The sequence below is a fragment of the Jatropha curcas genome, chromosome 4, assembly GCF_041381405.1.
Source record: "Jatropha curcas cultivar XTBG-Jc1 chromosome 4, XTBG_Jcur_1.0, whole genome shotgun sequence".
NCBI classification, from domain to species: Eukaryota; Viridiplantae; Streptophyta; class Magnoliopsida; order Malpighiales; family Euphorbiaceae; genus Jatropha; species Jatropha curcas.
Genome location: NC_143154.1, coordinates 22686927 through 22710617, shown reverse-complemented (window position 1 = coordinate 22710617; position 23691 = coordinate 22686927). Strand labels below are relative to the sequence as shown.

At 32.9% G+C, this 23691-nt stretch overlaps 1 protein-coding gene and 2 long non-coding RNA genes across 3 annotated transcripts; 1 reads left to right on the top strand and 2 right to left on the bottom strand.

Annotated features, from left to right (window-relative positions):
* Positions 1-539: 539 nt before the first annotated feature.
* On the bottom strand, positions 540-4007 carry LOC149497001 (uncharacterized). Its single transcript, XR_016320380.1, has 3 exons — positions 2744-4007; positions 2605-2664; positions 540-742 (listed from the first exon to the last, which is right to left on the bottom strand). It is a non-coding gene; the product is annotated as an uncharacterized LOC149497001 (long non-coding RNA).
* A 3038-nt stretch (positions 4008-7045) lies between these two features.
* On the bottom strand, positions 7046-8233 carry LOC110010224 (uncharacterized). Its single transcript, XR_002285205.3, has 2 exons — positions 7690-8233; positions 7046-7484 (listed from the first exon to the last, which is right to left on the bottom strand). It is a non-coding gene; the product is annotated as an uncharacterized LOC110010224 (long non-coding RNA).
* A 4460-nt stretch (positions 8234-12693) lies between these two features.
* On the top strand, positions 12694-22365 carry LOC105642112 (2-isopropylmalate synthase). Its single transcript, XM_012226842.4, has 5 exons — positions 12694-13085; positions 13321-13896; positions 15541-16776; positions 16859-16929; positions 21736-22365. The coding sequence occupies exons 1-5, from the start codon at positions 12984-12986 to the stop codon at positions 22067-22069; spliced, it is 2319 nt and encodes a 772-aa protein (XP_012082232.1). The 5' UTR covers positions 12694-12983; the 3' UTR covers positions 22070-22365.
* The last annotated feature ends 1326 nt before the right edge of the window (positions 22366-23691 follow it).

Below are 23691 nucleotides of genomic sequence, written 5' to 3'. Positions count from 1 at the left end.
CATTAAAGAATACCAGCACAAATTTCCAAAGAATAGGCTTAAAAATAGCATTCATAAGAGACTGGAAAGTAACAGGGGCATTAGTTAAGCCAAAAGGCATAACTAAAAATTCATAATGTCCCTCATGAGTTTTGAATGTTGTCTTCGGTATGTCATCTTCATACATTCTAATCTGCCAATATCCAGACCTTAGGTCTATTTTTGAAAAAATTACTACTCCTGTAACATCCCTTCCCGGTCCACCCGTTAACCCGAATGAACCGAGCCGAGACGCTACAATCTGGTTGAACTTATATCCTGTCATGCTGATATCATCCTGTATGCTAAATATGAATATAAAACACTCCCAATTAAAAACTTCAAACTTTCATATCTCCAACTAATCATCATAACACAACAACACTTTATATATATAGTCATAACTGTATAAATCCTCAATAGCATTGAAAATCCAGCAATTAATTGCATTCATGATCTATATCAAGTCTTAATGACCTAATCATACCAACTATAGTAAAATATTTCAATCATTTCCTCCAAATACTTACACCACAATAATTACATGCTTCAATTATATTTCCAATCACATAAGCTCTAACAAATGTAATAATTATACATGCCATAACTCTTAATACATGCCATAATTCTTAATTATGTAACTCTCACTCTACTACTCCCAAATTAATCACTTCTGCTTTGATAGTACTCTTCAAGTCTTCAAGTAGCAACCACGATCTTCAACCTACGCGTGATAAAAATCGACGCGCTGAGTATAAAACTCAGTGGTGCTCATAATTCACATACTAAACAAAGTGCGATGGCAACTAACTTAAAATACAAATTTGCATAATAGCATTGAAAATCCTAGATTCAGTAAATTTCAACATCAATGCATCTTTATAGCAAAGAATAAACTTCTAATTCACACCATAAATAATTTAGTTCTAATTATCTCATAACTCCTTTAATCACACATTATGATACTATCATGATCTTACCTGCTGTTCATTGTGTTGTATGAATGAAATCAATAAACATGTAAGAATACATAACAGTATATGTTCATTGTCTTACTTGCTATTCATTATGTTGTATGACTTATGCACTTTCAAGTTATGATTAATAACATCTCATGACTGTTAAAGATTCAATAAATAAACTTGTAAGCATATAGCATTATACTTTCATGATCTTACCTGATGTTCTTTATGCTGTATGAATTCTGCAACTTTAATTAAACTCAGTGAATATCACAATGAATAAAGAAACATATAAGCACATACATATGTAGAAATAAACATGTACTCACATGTGGAATGTAAGCACACATATCATGATACTTTCATTTTACCTTGATGATCTTTCTTGCTGTTTAGTATACTGTATGCTTCATGCAATGTTATGTCAAGATATCTGTATGGCTCCATAAGGTTATAGTGAAACCGAAGTGATAAGAAAAACTGTATGAAACTGGATGAAACTGTATGCTTGGCTGCTATGGCCTATATAATCATATCCACTCAACGGCCTGTAGCCGGAGTACCAAACTGTATGGGGCGCAGATCTGCTATTCTATGTCGCGACATAGCCTTATCTACATGGTTTCTACCTAACCTCAATGGAGCATAATGTTGGTATGTCAATAGATAAAACAAATGCATGGTAACTGTGTCATAATTTGCATGCTTGTGTCATGTTATTTTCACTTGCTTGTGTCATAAAATTAACTACTTCATCATTTCATAAAATTTACTGCTTACCTGTATGCTGATAGCCTCGCCAAGCGGGCAACTTGTGTCATGTTAGTTTCACACCATTTGCATGCTTGCATTTTGTGTTTATACATGTGTTCATGTTGTCTTTTTGCTTTAAAATGATTGAAGACATACAAGTTGAGAAAAGGAATACAATTGCATAGAATTCATAACTTCACAAACCATTTCACATCATTTCACAATTGCATAGAATACAATTACAAGTTGTGTTTACCTCATTTCACATCATTTGCATGCTTGCATGTTGTTTTGATGCATGTTCTAATGTTGTCTTTTTGTTTTAAAATGATTGGAGGCATACAAGTTGAGCAAAGGAATACAATTGCATTGAAAATGAAGTCCAAAAGAGCATCAGAACACAATTCGCGAGCGCGTCATGCAAAGTCGCGAGCGCGAGAAGTGCAAATGAGAGTCAGAGAGTTTCCAGACACAATTCGCGAGCGCGCAAATGAAATTCGCGAGCGCACGACGTGTTTTCCAGCCTGCGCAGTCTGTACTCTTTTGGTCATATCTCTCAATATACAACTCCGATTTGGGTGATTCAAAAACCCATGTAAAGCTAACACATAGAGGAACAAATAAATCTTCTATGACACTTCCTAATTCCATAGTTAAATAGGGTAAAAATCAAGGTGAAGTTACTGGTAACTTTTCCAGCAAAACTTGTTTCAGCATGAACTCAATATCTACTTCATTTATTCATTTCATCTCATGCTTTTTCACCATTTTCAGTCTTCTTACTCAATATTAAGCAACATATCTCCTCATTTCAACACATCACACAAATTATCATGCAAGGAAATGAATTAAACTAAAGGAGATAGCACACCTTCACTCAACAAGCTTGGAATCTTCTTCTTAGCTTCCTTCTACCTTGAGATCACCTCTCCTACACATAAGAATTCTTATGCATCATCTAAAAATATCACCAAATGATTCAAGTATGAAATTCAAGAAGGTTTACTTACTTGGATATAATAGAAGTTGAATTAATGCTTGAATCCCATTAAAATCTTCACTACCATTAAAAGTGATGGAGAAAGGAAAGTGGAAGAGGAAAGTAGAGGAAGAAGATGAAGATAAGGATGAAGAAATGAAAATGAAATGGAACTCACGGGTAGTCTCTAGAATTACATTGATTTTTATGTGAAAATTACCAAATGGTACCTCAAGTGTCAAAATGGTACAACTCAATACCTCAACTTTATCTTTTTGTGCAAGTAAGTCCTAATCCTTATACTTTGATCTTTTTGTTTCCTTCAAGTAAGTCCAGTTCTTCTCCTTATTTCATTCTAGCCCACTCTAGACTCTAATGGCTCGAACCGGGTTTTAGATCAGCCCGACTCGACTCTAAGCATCAACTCAATTCAATAGAAAATGGGACGTTACAACTCCACCCAATTCTTTTAATAACTCTTCAATTAATGGAATAGGGAATTTACCCTTGATGGTAATGGCATTCAGTGCTCTATAATCAATGCACATTCTCCATGTGCCATCCTTTTTCTTAACCAATACAATAGGACTTGCATAGGGGGCTGTGGCTATGTCTAATAACTCCATTTTATAACATCTCCCAAATCATGTCTTCAATTGCACCTTTTTGCTTTGTTGCGTATCTATATGGTTTGATGTTGATAGGTTGGGATCCAGGTTTGAGATAGATTCTATGATCATGGGTTCTTTTTAGGAGGCAGAGTTTTAAGTTCTTGAAACAAGTCTTGAAAGGTATCCAGTAATAGTTCTAAGTCTTTCCATACCGACTGTGTTTGTAACTGTAGATTGAAAAGTTTGCTTGATTTTAGTTCATAGCTAAGACTATCCCGCCCAATATGTATCCTTTCTTTTAAGGATAAGGCATTAAGTATATTAGCAGTAGTCTGAAATTCTTCCCCCTTCAATAAGTATTGTTGTCCCTCTAGTTGAAACTTCATTGTGAGATCAACAAAATTCCAATTAGTATCTCCTAAGGTTTTAAGCCATTGGACACCCAATATGAGGTCATGAATCTCTAAGGGTAAGACATATACATTAATTTTAAAAACTTATTCTTGTATAAACCATTCAAAGCCTTCACATAGACTGTCACATTTAATCTTAGTGCCATTAGCAATTTCAACCCATATACTTGTGACTTTTCTCAGTTGACATTGCAGCTACTATACTATTCTTTCGTTAAGGAAGTTGTGAGTACTGCCAGTGTCAATGAGTCAATGTAACCTCCTTTTTCCACTCAATCCTCTCACCATCATAGTTTGATTGTTACCAGTACCCCATAAAGCATGTAGAGACCATTGGCCTTCAGCTATGCTATCAAGGCTTTCTAACTCAGCGTCTATTTCCCCATTCTAAGATTCTTGGTCATTAGGGATTACTTCCTTGAGTTGTAATACATACACATGCTTCTTGCAACATTTATGGCTTGGAGAGAACTTCTCATCACACTAAAAGCACAAGTTCTTGGCCCTTTTTTCATCTATTTCTTTACTTGTTAAGGTTAAGGGGGTCTGTTATTAGAAGGTAATGTTGGAATGTCGGGGGTAGGGAGCAAGGCAGGTAGTGGTTTCTGATTTTAAGTGGTTGTGGGTCTTAGTGTTAGTGTATTTGGTTGAGAATTGTGGAAACTTGGTTATTTGATGTATGGATTCATGGCTGAGTATGAAGAAAAGGTTGCAGGTCTGGCAGTTCCTGGTTTTTGCTGAATAGCAGCTACAGATAATTCTTGTATGCGTGCTAAGGAATATGGTTCAGATAGGGTTTTGGGGTTAAACATTCGGATTGGCATATGTAGTTCATCTTTGAGACCAGAAAGAAAGAAACTAAGGGCCTACACATCAGTAATTCTCGCTTTAGGATACAGTTCATCAAAGATATCCATGTACCCTTATAGAGAATCTTCTTGCTTCAAGTCCCTCAAGTCTGCAATTAGGTCATCAAAAGCTTGGGTTCCAAATCTATCTATTATCCCCTCCACATAATTTCCCCAATCCATATAAGCTTTATTCCCTTTAAGTTTGACATACCCTTGGTGCCACTGAATTGCTTTGCCTTCTAAGTATAAGGCAACAATTTTAACCCTATTAACTGGATTAACTCGAGTTACTTCAAAGTAGTACTCACATCTGAGTAACCACCCATCCAACCCTTCACCATTGAAGCGAGGAAGATCTTCCTTTGGCCCATGTCCCCAATTATTAACTGCTGGAGTGTTTGAATTGAAAAATTGATGGTGAGTTTCAGAGTTATTGCCTAAGTGATGTGGTTCTTCACTCTGCAAATTCTGGTTATTCGCAACCATGAGCATCTTGAGTTCAGCAATGGCGCCAAGAAACTCGTTTCTATCTCTCTGCTCTGATTCCAGGAGCATTGCTGCAAATTCCTTCCTTAAGGCTTCTTGAGATCTAGTGGTAGGCACTTCCCCCACGGCCAAGATGTTGCTCTGATACCACTGATATGGAAACTCAGAATAAGAATTCAGAGAAGAAGATAGAGAGGAGAGAGGGAGAGAGAAACACAGAGATGATTCTCATAATATGCTCAACAATAGACGGTTACAAGAGCTAGAGTTGTTATATTGACTCTACTACTCAATTTACAGCTAACTATTTCGCCACTAATTCCCTAGTTGACTTAACAACATTATGCGACATTGTTTCTTCCAATAGACACATTTGGTCACTTATGAACATGATACCACTTTGATAAAATGCACGACACTATTTTACAAATAAGAATACAAGAATGATTTACATGATTTACACGTATCATCGGCACTTTATATTCATGAACTTCTCAGTTCCAATATCAATATCAATATCAAAGCCAGCTTTTATGACCATAAACCCACCCGGTATGGCCCTACCATCTTCAATGCAATTTTATCAGCTACAATTGAAGAATATCCATGAGTAATGTTTATAAAAGGACCAACATGAACAAGAACATGAGTTCCTTCAAGGGTTTGTATTAGAGTAGGATTGACGACATCTTTAATCAGTACAACCAAAGCACATCCAACACCAAGATCATCAGCTATAATAGGGTCACCAGCCTTGCCATTTCCAACAACCATTTTACTAAGCCTTTCTTGCATGTCAACAAGAGATGTTACCAAGGCTTTACCACCATCAATTAACTCTTGTCCACTGTTCTTTCTCTAAATTTCTGATCTTTGATACATTTGGGTTATTGTTTTGAATTTTTTATCTACGCTAACACAAAATTTATATGGAGATAGGGATGGAGTCGGAGAGAGAGAGAGAGAGAGAGAGAGAAAGAGACAAAGAGAAAGAGAGAGAGAGAGAGAGAGTAAGAGGTTAGAGGAGCTGAGGATAAGGGCATTTTTTAACGATTAAAAGCTGTTAAAAGGACCTTTTAGTTTGACAAACATTAAATTCATGAACTATATAATTGGAGAAATTATTACGTATTCAATGAAATAAAGCCACATCATCAGTTTGTTTTTTCTAGTTTATTCCCTATTAATTCTTTCACGCTATTTTGCTAGAAATAGGAAACCTAGCTGCCTTGATTTAGGAGTCATTGATGTGGAACGAGTTAAAACAAGTTGCTGATGACGTGACTTTATTTTATTAAGTGGGTTTACACCTGACATAGTAAATTGAGTTTACCTAAAAATTTCTCGTATAATTGGTTAATTGGTTTTCATAAAAAGAGAGATGAGGGAATGAATTTGACAATACCTAAAGCTGAGGGAATGAATTTGATAACACCTAAAGCTGAGGGACTAAATAGTACTTTATCCTATAAAAAATGCTCTATTATCTATGAGGTTAATTAAAAAAAAAAAAACCAACATACATATTAACTTTCAAAACTAATCAGAAATCGTTTAAACATTAAAATAAGGCCAAATACATAGATTGCCCCTTGAACTTTGACAAATCAACCCTACGACACCCTCAACTTTGTGGGGGACCAATTATGCACATGGAATAAAAAATTTTGCATCAGATGAATACCTTTCCATGCTGGCAACCGCACGTGTATTACAAAGAAGATGGATAGGATAAGTAAATGGACACATTAATAATTTTAAAAATAAAAAAGTAACGTTGTTTTTGTTATTTTCCGCAAAACCAACTCACATACTCAGTTTCTAGGAAATGCTCAATTAAACTATCATTAGTTGAGACAATTTAAACTAATGATGATGATCCAATTAAACTATCATTAGTAAAAAGGAAATAACGAAGGAACAAGTGATTGTATTAAAGGTTGCCTAAGCCAGAGTTATTAAAACATACTAATTCAATTCTAACCAAGTGTCTCAAAACCATTGTATAATTCCAAAAAATAATAAGAGTCCCTAAGTTTTTGCATTTTATGAATAAATGACAATCTAATAACTACAAGATTACAGAGGAACTAACAAAAGTACAATTTTTAGACAAGTATACTAACATCCGAATTCTTTTGTGGTAAACATTTGAGGCAGCCCATGAGAAGCTGAAAAACTGGAATTGCTTCATTAGGAAAGGAACAAAAAAATGATACCAAACATGATATTAATTGCCTTGCAAACAAAGATGATGATGAATCCGAAAAGGGCATCTACAGAATGGAAAAATTCACAAAAGCTCTTAAGAATTCACAAACTTCCATCGTTCCCAACCGCCTACTCTTTATCATAAACAGTAAAACTTGTTGTAGCAATTCAGGCTGAACCTCAGTTTTGAAGGATAAAATCTGCATTTTAAACCCTTCATAGCATCAGCATTCAAATTCTTTAATAATTCAACTAACACACTTCTGCATCGAAATTAAATTTTGATTTCCATTTTTATAGTCTATATTTCATCCAACAAACAACATATTAGCACATAAAAATTCCAAAATAACTTCAAGACAAGGTCATGCTATTCATAACTGAAGTCCATAGTAGTTCACTGACCTTAACAAAAGGGTGATTATCGTGGGAATCAAATTGCCATGACCCACGATTCCTTTCTGACCCAATCCAAGTGAGTCCTTTAATAAATAAACCAATGAATTTCAAGCATGCACCTTCGAGTGTAGATTGAAGCTCTAAAAACCCGAGAGAGATCCACTTTAGAATCCGAGACAAGGCGACAAAGCTCATGCACCATTTGGTCGATGAAGACAGGAGATGAGGAGTAAAGGATTGAGAGATGGCTTCTCTTCGAGGATCGAATTTCGGGTCAAGGTAAGCTAGAGTTGATCGGAGAGAGAGAGAGAGAGAGAGAGAGAAAATGCTCTATTTTTGCTTTATGAGATTGTTGTTTTTCGACACAGAGGAAAAGAGAGAGAGAGAGGAGGGCTTTGGTGGGTATGAGGAGATAATGCGGACCCACGAAAGGGTTTTGAGTTAGAGAGACGAAGCTTTGTAAATGATGTTACTTTTTATTTTTAAAATTGCTAATGTGTAAAAGAAATTAGGTTTTATGTTTTTTTACTTATCCTACTCAGCCTTCTTTGTAATACACGAGCAGTTGTCATCGTGGGAAGGTGTTTAATCGGTGCAAAATTTTTTAAGTGTTGGTCTTCGCAAAGTTGGAAGTGTGTAGGATTAATTTGTCAAAATTCAGGGGAAAATCTATGTATTTGGCCATTAAAAATATTCTCAACTTATTAAGTTAGTTCCAATCACACCCCACCTTCACCTTTTTCACATGAGTTTTTCTGAAACGAAGAGTAATATTAGAGTATGTATATATATGCAGAGAAGGAAGCAATTACATTTCCCTTGAAAAAAAAAAACCAAGTAAAGATTCTATTTGATTGTTGAGAATTTGGGATTTGATTACGGTATGAGGAGAGAGAGAGAGAGAGGGAAATATGAGGTTGTCATAGGCCCACTGTTAATATTTTCTATAGCTAATTCCAATACTAGTTTCAAATTGGGTAAAATTGCACTTAAAAGTTGAAGTTATGATACCCATGTCATAAAGGTCAAATTGGAATATAATTACCACAACTTGTTAAATTTGAGGAGTTCTTTAATGTTTAAGCCAAAAGAATTTTTTGCAATATTAAATCTAAATTTACGAGTTGCAAATTACTTTCAATTAGGTAAAGGCTCGTGCATTACGGGGTTTTTTTTATACTTTAGATTATACTTTTAGTTTTTAATTAATTAATTTATTTATAATTTTTAAGTTTTTTTGTGTATATGGTTTCATAGTCTACATAGATTTTTCAAATTTTAGAAAATTAAAAAATTTGACTTAAAAAAATAAATTGATATATATATATATATATATATATATATATATATATATATATATATTATAAATTGATATAGATATTGAATTTCACTTTTCCCTGTCTTAATTAATCTAATCATAAAATAAAAGGATAAAGTAAAAAATTCAAAAATTAAGTAGATAAATAATTATTTTGAGTAAATAGTCATTTTAAAATAAAATTATTGATGGCTTGTGATTGATTTCTAATAATTTAGATAATAAAATTAAAAATTTAAATTATTAGACATTTAATTTTAACCAATTAAATAAAATTTTTAAATATAAATATAAGTTAAACTCATAAAGGATAGATTTTATAAAGATATGTATTTGATTTTAAATTGAAATCCTAATGATTCTAGAAGATTTGACGAAGATTTAAAATTATTAAATTATTTTTTTCAGTGTAAATTTGGAAATCATTGTGTTTAGTGAGAAGGCTAAAATTTTTAACTTAGAATAGTGATAACTGCATGAATTGAAATATAAATAAATATATATAAGAACGAATAAATTTTATTCGTAAATTTTTTTATTCATCCAGCATATACATTTCCTAACTCCACTACTGTATTAAGAGAATAAATTAAGGCAGAGATTGTAGATTTGTAGTAAACAACTTAAAAATATAATAAATTTTAAAAAATATATAAATGGATTTATAGTTAGCTTTTATTCCATAAAATTTCTCATATTTATACTTACACATATACGATTAGTAACAGATAAAAAAAAATATTAATGAGAAGTGAGAAGTCTTTTTTTGTCAATCTTCTTCTCGATTATGGAAGCCACATACATTGGCTCAATTTTTAATATTTGACAGATTATACATATATGTATAGTAATTGAGGACCTCAATCCTGTAATCATTCTCAAAAATTAGATTGATATTTTTTCGATTTGCAGGATTTCCAATATTGACAGTGAGCATTATCTTGTATGGCTTCAAAGCTGTAAATTAGATAGTAGAATGATATATTAATTTTTGACTAGAAAGAAATGGATCATATTGAGCCAAATAGGTCTACTCAAATTTAAAACATAGAGTTAACTGAATTCCCCTCTAGCCGCTCTCTCTTTCTCTCCCAAACTTAAAATCTAAAAATTATTTTTTCTTCTACCACTGTGGTCACCAACGAGCTCTCACTGGTGGTCACCCCTTTTACTTTTCTTTTTTGTTTTTTTTTTTTTTTTTTTGCAAATAATTCTCATGAGTTATTGTCATCCAATTATTGGACTTTGTTGTCATATCTAATTATAGGTTATTATTGTCACTATTATAGTAATTTTATCTAGTATCTTTTGTTATTTAGATAGTTATGCAGAAATAAGTACATATCTCTAGAAAAAATTTAAAAGTAATCAGATCAGACTTGTAGAAAGGCAATGGAGTCAAACAGTGGCCATGAATAGCCACCAAGTGGAGCAAGCGATCGCAGATGATACAAATATTATGCTCTGTCAACTCGATCAGACATTTTAAATCAAGATTATGTTTTTTTTATTCTTTGTATAAGTGGTTTATTATTTGACTTCCTATACAAAAATGTAGAAATATATTGATCTGTATATCATATCTGCATACAGTTTTCTCTTAAGAAACAAAATCCAAAAACAACACTATATATATATATATATTCGTTACCCATTAAAACATCAAACAGTCACAAAAATATGATAAAAACAAAAGAGAAAAATATATGTTGAATCTGAATCGGCCTTTGAACTGGTGGTTTCAGCTCCAGACAGTTCTAATCATAGTTTTTTGCCGATATGTGTACTATTTTTTCAAAAACAAAAAATTGAACTCTAGGGTTATGTCTTTCTTTAAAAAAAAAAAAAAAAGTGAATGTAAAAAAATATTGATGAAATTTATTTTAAATAACTTTTAGAATACTCAATACTCATATCAAAAATAAAATTTTACAAAACAATCATATAAATTATCATTTTATATTGTCTAAATATTATTAGTTAAATAAATAATGCAGAAAAAAAATATTATTTAGATTTTAGAGGTGTATAGAATAGGTTAACTGATTATAATTTTGGAAATAAAAATAGAAACTTCCACTTTGAACCGGACCATAACCGTCGATTAACCACCGTTCCGAGCCAGTTTAAGTTCAAATTTTAACATTCACATGAACATTAATCGGCCCTTGAACTGTCGATTCTGGTTCAAAATTTTGAACCGACGGTTTTAGTCTGATTTCAGTTCATCTACAGTACAGTACGGTTCCAGTTTGAACCAAACTAGTGGCCATGCTTACACTAAGAATTCCAAATAGCGTTTAGTATTTTGACTAAATCAAAATACTATTTTTGTTATTTACATTGTTTGACATGGTAACATTTATATTATTGTTTACAATTTAAGAGAACGGATTATGAAACACTACTTCCTTTAAAGTTTAATGAAACCCTAATTAAATAGCCCACAGTTACTAAAACACAATTATTAAAATAATTAACGACTATTAAAATAATTAATTTTACTCAATAAACCTTGAGTGTTTCTTTACAACATAAACATAATCGTTGCTATAATGATTTCAAAACATAATCCTTTATATATATATATATATATATATATATATATATATATTCGATATGTTCAAAGGATAGCTTTTAAAACAATAGCAACAATTTAGGAAGCTTATTTTCAATGGAGAACAGTAATAATAAAAATAATGAATAATTATTATTTTATTTTTATATTTTGTTAAAATTAATTATTTTGGCCTTCGTTTTAAAATAAATTATTTTATCCCTAATATTTTATTTCATCCAACTATAATATTCTTCTGTGTACTTTTTTAAAATATTTCGTTGACTTCTTTGGAAATAATTACCATTTTGCCCCGTATTTTGTTGAAATTAACTACTTTTATCTTTTTAAAAATAGACTATCTTACTTTTTTTTATTCAATCAATTATTTAACGTGTATTTGTTTAACTAAAGTGGTATTATTAGTAATCTATTTTATTTTCTCTCCTCTTACCCTAGGGCTTTTCTTTAATATAAAAAATAAATTCTCTAGATTTTAATAGAAAGATAAAATATTTGATACCTTAATCAAATTCTACATCAGCTAAACACAATATGAAAAAATGTACATAAAGATGGACATGTCTTAAATTTACAAAATGCATTTTAGGCGTAGACGTGAGACTTTAGCTCAGAAATAAAACCGTGCGAGCTTAACTCCAAAGTGAATGATATCAAAATCAGTATATTGCAATATAATTTGATGAAAAAGTTCGATGCAGAAATAATTAATTTCAATACAATATAAAAAAATAAAATAATAATTTTCCTGAGGCATTTAATGAAAAAGTAGAAACGAGTAAATCTATTGATTACATCATATACATTTTAATTATTTTGGTTCATTTTTTAATTATAGAGGCATCATCACCTTTATTACCTTCCGACTCATTATTAGGATCTTTTCATTCAAAAAAAAAAAAAATTTATCATTAATTAGACAAACTCTTGAATAAAATTATACTAATTTTTTGGACAAAAAGAGTTCACTGTTTGATGAAAGGGTAAGATAATAAAATAAAATATAAATTAGAGATATTATAATTATTTTTCAAATATAAAAAAATTTAAATATCAATTTGAATATAATTTAGGTACCGATTTACACGTTATCCTTTTTTTTTCCCCCTTGAATTTCATAATCAGAAAAAAAAACCTTGAATTCCATAATCAGAAAAAAAAAAAAAGGAAATTGAGAAATTCAAAAAATGTAGTCGTGACAAGAAGGAAATTCAGTCTCTTGTCCCTGAAACAAAATCTGCGACTTTCCTTCCAAAATTTCAAAAATCGGCTCCTTTTTCAGAATTTGACATGTACTGAATTTGAAAATCTCTTGCCTCCCCGCCAAAAAGTTAAACCCACGAATCAAGAACGAGGGCTACTCTGAAGTTTTTTAAGATTTTCTATCTGTACTCTATTGTAGTAATGGAGCACAGAAATCTCAAGAAGAAACGTAACCTTAGAAGAGAGATCCGTCATCCTCTTCACACTCTTCAGACTCTGATATCTGCAATTCAATCTCCAGAGGTATTACCCTAAATAATTGCACATATTCATTTTAAATATTATGTAATCTTTATTTGGGGGTTTCAGAATTGGATTTGTTGAGATGAATGGTTTTATTTTTTTATTTTTGTTAAATTTTATACTGAGTTTATAGTGTAAGTTTTGATTTTGATTTTTCCCTTTCCTTTTCAAGTTTTGGGCTTCGGTTTATTAATTTGTGTTTCTTGCTCACTTTTTTTGTCGTCTTAAATTTCAGGGTCTAAACCCTGGGAACATGAAATCATTGTATGGTGTGTTGGTCCATTTGTCCTTGAACAAGCCTGCCACGACCTGGTCTAAATGTAAATCTGCTTCAAGTTGCATAGATATGAAGTTGGATAAGTTAAGATTTGAAGACCTCCATAGTCTCTCTGATTTCTTGTTTAATGAACTTGACGTGGGATTTAAGGACTTTTTCTCTGTTTTACATGATGTTCCAATTTCTACGGATAGTGACCAGGCTGTCTTGGTTAAAAATATATGGGCAAAGAGTGAAGGACTAATGGTGCTGCTTAGATGTTGTATGGTACTATTAATTTTGATGGAATTTAACCCGGAGCTTTGTACTGTAAAAGGCAGACTTCTTCTTTCAATACTTGGCAGATTGATGTCCACTGAGTTAAGTGGTGGTGGGAATGACAAAAATTCTCTCATTTTTAAGAGGTCAATTTCTCTTGAATGTGCATATATCATCGGTGATTGTACTGCCTCTGTTACTGAGGAGTCTGTTGCTTCAATAACTCAGTTGGAACCTTCTTATTTGTGCTATACTCTTATATGTCGAGCACTTGAGGTGAGTTTTCTTCTCCACTTTATTGTCGTCAGCTATGACTCTTGTGATATTTTTGTCTATCGTTTTAAATTATTATTCTTTTTCAGTCCTTTTTTTGGCCCACCAACTGGAAAATCTTCTTCCCAATAGCACTGCAAAATCTTTTGCTTTTAATCAACCTGAAATGCTGTTTTGAATTTCAAAAGGTTGCGACCTATTGTAGGTTGTTCTTGGTTCGAATTTGCTAGAGTTTAACCTAAATGGAAAATCTTCTTTTGCTTCAAAATCTTCTTCCCATCAACTGGAAAATCTTCTTCCCAATAGCTCTGCAAAATCTTTTGCTTTTAATCAACCTGAAATGCTGTTTTGAATTTCAAAAGGTTGCGACCTATTGTAGGTTGTTCTTGGTTCGAATTTGCTAGAGTTTTACCGAAATGACATTTGGAAGTCTTGAAGACAAGTATAATTTGGAATATTGACATCAATGTACTCTTGTCAAGTGTGTGCAAAAGGTCGTGTTGAAATACATTTATATGTGTGATGCTTCTATGCATTGAGAATAACATCAGGTTGTTTTTGATTTAAATATAATAATGGAAACCCAATTAATTATCATTACATGAGGTATTGGAACTAGTGCTAGAGCTCAGTATTGGTATTGTAGTCTGCTGATGCTTATTTGCATAATAGTTAATACAAATGGAAAAAGTCATACAATATATAACTACCTGCGTAAATGAAATTGGTCAAATGTATCTTTACTTGACCAAAAAATTTTTTGTTAGATATTACGTTGTACTTGAATCACTAAACGCTTTGAGATTCTGATAACAAATACATAGTACTCTCCTAAAAGTGCCTATGGCTTATATAAAGTTAATTTGTTTAAGTTAAAACATTTCCTGTTCACCAATTCATTGTTCATTTTGTCAGTTACCATTTATGCATTGGACCAATTTATATGATCAAATTCTTACTTACAGTTCTGTTCATTGAAATCTTAGCTTGCGCTCTTATTTCTTCTAATTATTATGATCTTGTTTAGATGACATACAATAGCAGGAACATCCACGAGTCATTTTTGGACCATGATACAACTAGATTCAATCATTTTAGCATAAAATATTACAAATTTTATCTCTATCGCTCGAGATACGAATATTTATTTCACAAATATTTTCTAAAAGAAATTCCCAAATTTAGTTTTTTTTTTTTTTTTTAAAAAAAAAAAACTAAATTTGGGAATTTCTTTTAGTTTATCAGGTTATATTCTTAAATGCAACTTACTCCTTAATTGTTTAACAATATGGCTGAGATATTAAATTCTTTTACTTTGTCTCTGAAATGGATTATATTGTTTCGATAGTGAGCTGGTGTATCAGCAATTATTGGATGATTTGCATTACACCTTACCCAACCCCCGCCATTCTTTGTGGAGCAGTTAGTTTGGTGTTCATCTTCATATTATGCCTGATTGTGAATACTAGGTTTTCCTTCATGCTGGTTCCAAGGGCAAATCATTCCTGTTTGAGTTTCCTTCATTTTTGTGAAGGCTTTTTTTTATGTCATTCAATTCCCCTTTTCATGCCTTTTTTGCCAGATAGGTGCAATTATGAGGATTATCTTGCAGCCAAACCCAACTTTATGTTGAAGTGTTCTCTTCAGGTGTTTGCAGATGAGCTTTTGATGCATAGACCATTGAGAGGGTACTTTATGTTGATTGATTCTGCATCCTCCAGAAGTGAAACGTTATTCAATTTCCACTTTGGTCATGGTAATATTGGAAGTGTGCTGGAGGTGATTTGTGCTCATCTTTTTCTATCAGTTTCCGATGAGCTAGCATTTGTGAATTTCATCAGAAGATTAGTTTGGTCCAACAAGGATTACGTCAGAATTCCTGAAATAAGCTTGTCAACAGCCTTGTCTTTGCTCTTTAGCCCTGTTATGCTTTCTGCTCCAAAAATGTTTCAGGCACATTTGGTTTTAGTGGTCTCTGAAGCTATTGGTATTTGCACAGATTCTGATAATATGATGCTGGACGTTCAATTAATGGATTGGTACTTGAAAGCATTTGAAAAGTCTGTCATATTGTACACTAGCCACATGTCTAGTTTGCATGTCTATGGCCATAATATGACTAGCAATGGGTCTTTTGTCAGTTCATGTTTGCTTGGGAGTAGTCAGACGACTTTTGAGTCATATCTTCTGCAGGTCACAGTGGACAAACTCTATCTTTTAACTGCCAAGTCAAAAAGTTCGTGGGATTCATATTTAAGCAATATGTCCTTTGGAACAAATGCTGATCTGGTGGCTGCCTCTGTATCATATGTGAAGGAGAATCTATGCATATTTGATGAATCCTTTAGAGATGAGGTTTTATCAATATCAAATTGCATAATACTGGGATGTTCATCTGATGATATGAGTGAAACTTTATTTCACAAGAAAGGGGAAACAAACCATGAAGATATGTATCTTTTTGCTTCTATACTGAAGTTAATGAGCAGTTCAATGTTGAAAGCTGTTTGGTATCTCAGATATGTTTGTTTGAAATCCCTCAGAGATGTTTCCTTAAGTAAGGAATATGAGTATGTAGTGGGCATTCTTGGTTGTTTTCAACAATTTAGCATCCATCTACCGATTCAAAACTTCTTATGTGAAACGATGCAATCTTACCCTGAAAGGCATAAGGTGTCTAAGTGGATGCTTTTACATCTGTTGGGACTGCTTTCGTTAAGTTTTCTATGTGGAATTGATTTCTTAGTAAAGGACTGTTTATTTACAATGATGATACTGTTGAATTTGTTTATTTTTGAAGAGGGTGATCTCAAAGCACTAGGGTCGTTAATTTGTTCTGAGACAAAATCCTCTTCATCTAAATTATCTGACAAAGTTGAAGGGGTAATGTCTTGCTTTTGTGGCTTTCACAATTTTATTGTTGCTTTTTGTTTTGTCTATTAAAATTTTTGGAATAATGCTGTAGGTCCTGGAGGTTAGAAAATCTAGTCAACTGATTTCGTCAAACATTCAGAAGATTCAGGATATGTACTTCAGGTAAATGATCTCTTCCTTCTTTCTTTCTTTTTTTTTTTTATTTTTTATTTTTTAAATAATTTCCTTTTGTTCCTTTTGTTGTTCGATCTTGTTCTTGTTAGTGCGTCTGGAAAATGAATTATAAAATTGAATTATCTTGCTAGATACGTTAAGTCTTATTTAGTTTTCCAGAGCAACAAACTGTTGCAGTTTTTGCTACAGTTTGTTAATGTTACATGTAATTAAGCTAGCAAATCCAAATGATCGGTGTCAAAGAGACTGAAATCACAGAACTTATGGCAGCCTCGTACTTAAAAGAGCGGAGCAAAACTAAAACAAAGGCACATTAAATGACTTAAAGGGACATTATTAACTTTGAACGCAACAAATTGTAACTGACATACGAACAAGTTTATTTTATCCTGCTCTGCCTCTTTCTGGCCTCTTTATAAGTTTAGAAGTTTATAAGTTAAAGAAATAGAAGAAATGGCTTTGACCACAGTCTCTCATTGAGAAACACTATTTGACTGACATTTTTTATGACATGATCATATGTCTTTTGTCAGCAGTACTATTAGGCAATTGTTAAATATCATTTTGCTTGGCATAATTGAATACATTGTTCAATATGCTTGATCATCATTCTTGTCTTGCCTCTTGCCAATTCCAATATGTGGATCCCTCTTAGGATACATGACCATCTGCTTGAATTATTTATGATTAACTTGTTTTTGTTTCTGCAACCTTCATGTTCATGGCATTATAAGTGTAAATTTAATGTGGGAAAAATATTTTCTTCTATTTGATTCATCAATAGGGACACATATATATACACATACTAGATACTATAAACCTATTAGGAATTTAACTCCTAACAGAGTTCTATTTACAACTAATCTTTAACACTCCCCTCAAGTTGGAGAATAGATGTTAATCATGCCCAACTTGTTACTAAGATAGTTAACCCGATGTCCATTTAGAGTTTTTGTAAAGATATCTCCTAATTGTTCACTTGTTTTAATGTGCCCTGTAGAGATAACACCCCGTTGTATCTTTTCACAAATGAAATGACAATTCATCTCGATATGTTTTGTTCGTTCATGGAATACTGGATTTGATGCAATGTGAAGAGTAGCTTGATTATCACACCATAACTTTGCCAGCAAGGATAACTTCAAGCCAATTTCCTCTAATAACTGACGAATCCAAACTAATTCACAAGTAGATTGTGCCATAGCTCGATATTCAGTTTGCCCACTAACCTTCTATACATCTCAGGATCATCAAATAGCTCACCACCAATTGAAAGTTGCAAATTAAGAGTCATTGGAGCACTGCATGGCTTGGCACCCAACTTTCCAGTTTCCTTCAATAAGTCAAGGACATACTTCCTTTGAGATAAGAAGATGCCTCTCTTACACCTAGACACTTCAATATCCAAAAAATACTTCAACCATCCTAAGTCTTTTGTCTAGAACTGAGTTTGGAGAAATGACTTGAGTGATGTAATATCGACTGAATCACTCCCTGTAATAATAATGTCATCAACATAAACCACAAGTAGAATCAAACGAGTCTTAGTACTTCTGAAAAATACAGAATAATCAGAAGTATGCTTCTACATGTCAAATTAATGTACCACATTGCAAAATCTACCAAACCAAGCTCGAAGACTTTGTTTAAGGCCATAAAGAGATTTTTGAAGTTTACTACTTTACCTGACTCCCCCTGAGCAACAAAACTTGGTGGCTGCTCCATGTAAACTTCCTCTTAAAGATCCCCATGAAGAAAGGCATTTTTAATGTCTAACTGATGTAAAGGCCAGTCAAAAGTAGCTGCTAAAGAAATAAATAAACGAACAGAAGATAATTAGGCGACAGGAGAAAAAGTATTAGAATAATCAAGTTCGCAAATCTCAGAATAGCCCTTAGCAACTAATCGAGCCTTGAGACGAGCAATAGAACCATCAGGATTCACTTTAACGGTGAAAACTCACTTACAACCAATAATTTTCTTATCTGCCGGGAGAGGCATAAGATCCCAAGTACCATTAGTATCTAAGGTAGTCATTTCCTCTTTCATTGCTGCACACCAACTAGGATGGGACAAAGGTTGAATAACAATTTTAGGGGTAGAGATAGAGTCTAGTTACTTACAAAACAACGAGATGAAGAAGAAAGATGATCATAACTTACAAAAGAAGAAATAGGATATGTTGAAAGAATATTTCGTATTTCTTTTATTGTGTGTTATATTTTCAATCTTTACACCACTATATATATACACAAGATTGTTCCAATATAGGAAGAAATCTAAATAGGAATAAACCTAAATTAGGAAAAACAATAAACCTAAACTAGGAAAGACAATATTGACTTTAATTACAAAGATTTCAATACTCCCCCTCAAGTTGGTGCATAGATATTACTCATGTCCAACTTGCAAACTAAAAGATGAAACAGTTTGCTATTCAAACCTTTTGTGAAAACATCAACTAGTTGCTCTTTTGAAGCTATATAAGAGACACTTATAAAACCTTCAACTAACTTCTCTTTTATAAAGTGACAATCAATCTCTATGTGCTTAGTTCGATCATGCTGGACTGGATTGTTCATAATACCGATGGCAGCTTTACTATCACAAAATAAGGATATATTTATTATTTCAACCAACTTTAACTCTTCCATTAATCTGTGCAACCATAGAAGTTCACAGATTCCCTGTGCCATAGCTCTATATTCAACTTCTGCACTAGACCTTGCAACAACAGCTTGCTTCTTGCTTCTCCATGTGACAAGGTTTCCTCCAACAAAAACACAATATCCTGAAGTTGATCTCCTATCATCAAGAGAACCAGCCCAATCCGCATCTGTATAGCTTGTTATTGTCAAATGGCCATGTTTAGAAAATAAAAGTCCTTTACCAGGAGCTGATTTTAAATATCTTAGAATCCGATGCACAGCTTCTAAATGAGACTCCCGAGGGTCATGCATGTACTGACTCACTAAACTTACAGCATAGGCAATATCTGGTCTAGTATGGGCAAGGTAAATCAACCTCCCGACCAATCTCTGATACCTGCCAACATCAACTGAACTTCCCACTCCAGCTTGAAGCTTATGATTGGCTTCAATAGGTGATTCTGCGGGTTTACAATCCAACATCCCAGTTTCTTTAAGGAGATCAAGGATGTACTTTCTTTGAGAAATAAAAATCCCTTTTTCTGATCTAGCAACTTCTATCCCAAGGAAATATCTCAACTTTCCCAAATCCTTAATCTCAAACTCCCTAGCTAACAAATTTCTCAAGTGAGTCATTTCTTCTTCATTATTTCTAGTCATCACTATATCATCAACATAAACAATAAGCAATGTGATCTTACCTTTATGATGTTTAATGAACAAAGTATGATCAGTATCGCTCTGCATGTACCCAAAAGAAAGCATAACTTTACTAAACCTTTCAAACCATGCCCTTGGTGATTGCTTCAGCCCATACAATGACTTCTTTAGCTTGCAAACTTTTTCTCTGGTCTTGTCATCATCAAATCCAGGAGGAATCTCCATATATACCTCTTCTTACAAATCACCATGTAGAAAAGCATTTTTAACATCAAACTGATGTAATTCCCAGTCAAGATTAGCTGCACAAGGCAACAAAATTCTAATTGTATTCATTTTGGCTACAGGGGCAAAAGTTTCCTGGTAATCAACTCCATAGGTCTGACTGAACCCTCTGGCTACCAATCTGGCCTTGTAGCTCTCAATGGAACCATCTGCCTTATGTTTAACTGTGAACACTCATTTACATCCAACTGGCTTCTTTCCTAATGGAGGAGTTACAAGATCCCATGTCTCGTTTTTTGCCAAAGCTCTCATCTCCTCAACCATTGCAGCCTCCCATTTTGAGTCCTGTAATGCCTCTTGCCAATCCTGCGGTATAGAAACAGAAGAAACAGACAAAACAAAGGCTCTATAGGAAGGGGACAGAGCATTATAGGAGATGAAATGGGAGATGGGATGTTTAGTGCATGTTTTAACTCCTTTTCTAAGAGCAATAGGAATATCAAGGTCATTGTCAGAAGGGCTGGAATCAAGATTAGGATCAGAATCATCAGGAATTAAAGAAGACTCACCAAGTTTTTGTTCGGCTGTATTTTTAGAGCCTGAAATTGGAGAAGACGGTTGATCAGAGGTCTCATGCTCCATGGTTGTATCTGTATTAGTCCGTCGTGTGTAGGTTTTCAAATCAGGTCTATCCAATCTTTCTAGAGGTTTGGGTTGTTCTCTCCTACTATCTATGTCTACAGGAAACTCCCCCTGCAAAGGAACGTCATTCATCACCTCTTCCATCTGATATTTCTCCCCCTGAAGAGGTGATTGGGAAGGAAAATAAGACTCAAATTCCCGAAAGGTAACATCCATACTCACAAAATATTTTCTAGGAGGATGATAACACTTGTATCCTTTTTGAGTAGCAGAGTAACCAACAAACACACACTTCAAGGCTCTAGTGCTTGTTTGATTCTCTGCTGAAATTGGTTTTGTAGTTGGTCTTGTGGATTTTTTCCTCCGCTAATGATCCTAGGAGACATTGAATTGATGTTTATCTCATTGTTATTTAAGAAAAGAACAATCTTCCCTGGTGCTATTCTTTTTCTTGGAGTGTGATACTGATGATATATGTTTGCTTTCTTTGTTGGTGGTTTTATTCATCCCATTGCCCTTATAAAATCCTGCTATATGTTCTATTTAGGCAGGCTGTAAATCTTTACCTTTTCTTTCCTCACTCAAGACTATAATTTCCCTTTTATTGTTCTATTTTCAGAATATGCTCATTCTCGTGCCCTAAGGAAGGAAAACAAGACAGGCAAGTAGAAACTTCAGAATATGCCTTTGTCCAGAAAGGCCTAGGTTGTGTTCTAGCAGACAATTCTGAGGAAACCTGTAACGGTGAGATATTCCTGAAGTGCGTACAAAGAGGAAATCCCCAAAAATCTGATATTGATGATTTAGCTGACTTCATTGAGTGCAAGCCAGGAAAGGATTACTCTGCCTGGTTGAAGAATAGAGAGAGATTTAGACAATGGAAACATGAGAAAATGGTAAGATTAAGATGGAAGAAAAAGAAAGCAGCATGGAATTCTATGAAAGTCAGGTAAGGAACATGTTGAGGTAAAGAACATATTTCGTTCCTTATTTGATATAAATGAATTCGAAATATAGAATTTTTACCAATGATAGAATTTTGTTTAGTTATGAACTTAATAAAATTTAGTTTGTAGAAGTGAAATGAACATTTTCATTAATATCAAACATGAAAATGTTAGGCTCCAAATGGATTCCACAAATTTTGTGGAATCCATTATTGGGCTTTAAGGTTTCATATCTAACTGTATATAAATGTTATGTAATGAATTGACATCCTTAAAAGGTAGACAATCTCCATTTGTGTTCTGATAGTGATGAGTCTGCAGAAGTCTGTTCTTTCTGTTAAGACGCTTAAACAGAAACTGAGGTAACATTTTGCCTACTTCAGATAGTTCTTAAAGTGAACCAATTGCTGAACTGATTGTTCTTAGTGGATTCAACCAAGGCATTCTAGTTTCCAGTTGTTAAGAAAGGTTACTAGTTCATCATCATGCTCATTCTGCAATTTCTTACATTCATTTATGTTTCAAAATTCAATTTTTTTTTCTCCTAAATTTTATTTATATTTTAAAAAATATACGTATTCGTTCCCGCAGAACTTAAAATCTAGCTTTATTTTTGTTTCATACTTCCAATGTCTAAATTCTAGTTTTCTCCCTGTAGTTAAAACAGAGTTTCGGTTATACTATCTTGAACAAGCACATTTCTAAGAGATTGGCTCTAACAACATTTTGATTGGTAATATGTTGAACGCTTTTGCTTTTGCTTTTGCTTCTCTCTCTAGGATTTCCTACTTTACTGTAGACATTTATGCATTAATGGAATTTTGTATTTTCAGTGTAGCATAAAATATTTTCAGAAAAAATATTTCCAAGTTCATAGAATAAGGGATGATTAGAAATTGTTCATACTGAAATTTGAATCCAACTGATTTGGTTCAATTCAATTTGCTTTGGTTTCCAAAAATATCATTTGGTTTAGGTTTTAATTGAAAACATCGAATTTGTTTTCAATTCAATTCGGTTTTTGTTATTGAAAACCGTAAACTCAAAATAAAAATCGAACTAAATTAAGCCTAAAATGAGCCAGAATTGGTAATAATAAATTCATGGAATAAAATCATTTTTGCACTAATAATTTAATTTAATGATTAAACATCCTGTCTCATATTGCTCAAAATCGAATATTCAAATCCTGACATTTCATACTACCCCGTAATAAAAAAGAAAACTACTTACAGTATGTTATTAGTTGTTCTTGAGACATTATCCAAACGCTGCTTCAGAGTTCGGTTTTCCATGCCTGGCATGAGTGCACGCTGGTCTAGATAATGAAAAGCAGCTGAAAGTTCAGGTCCTTGTTCCTGCAATGCAACACAAAACTGACTTTATACGTATTATGCAAGGACAAATGCATAAATATGCCTTTCTATTTTAGGGGAAAAATCTCGTGATATCTTGAACTTTTTCAGTGATATATTATATTTTTAAAGTTACGAATATTTCATTTGTATTAATAATAATATTTTTTGTTATTTTTGATATTTATATGCAAGATATTCACTTAATATGTGATTACTGTAATTGATTTAATTTTAGAAATTTAAATATTCAACAAAATAATTTTTATAAGT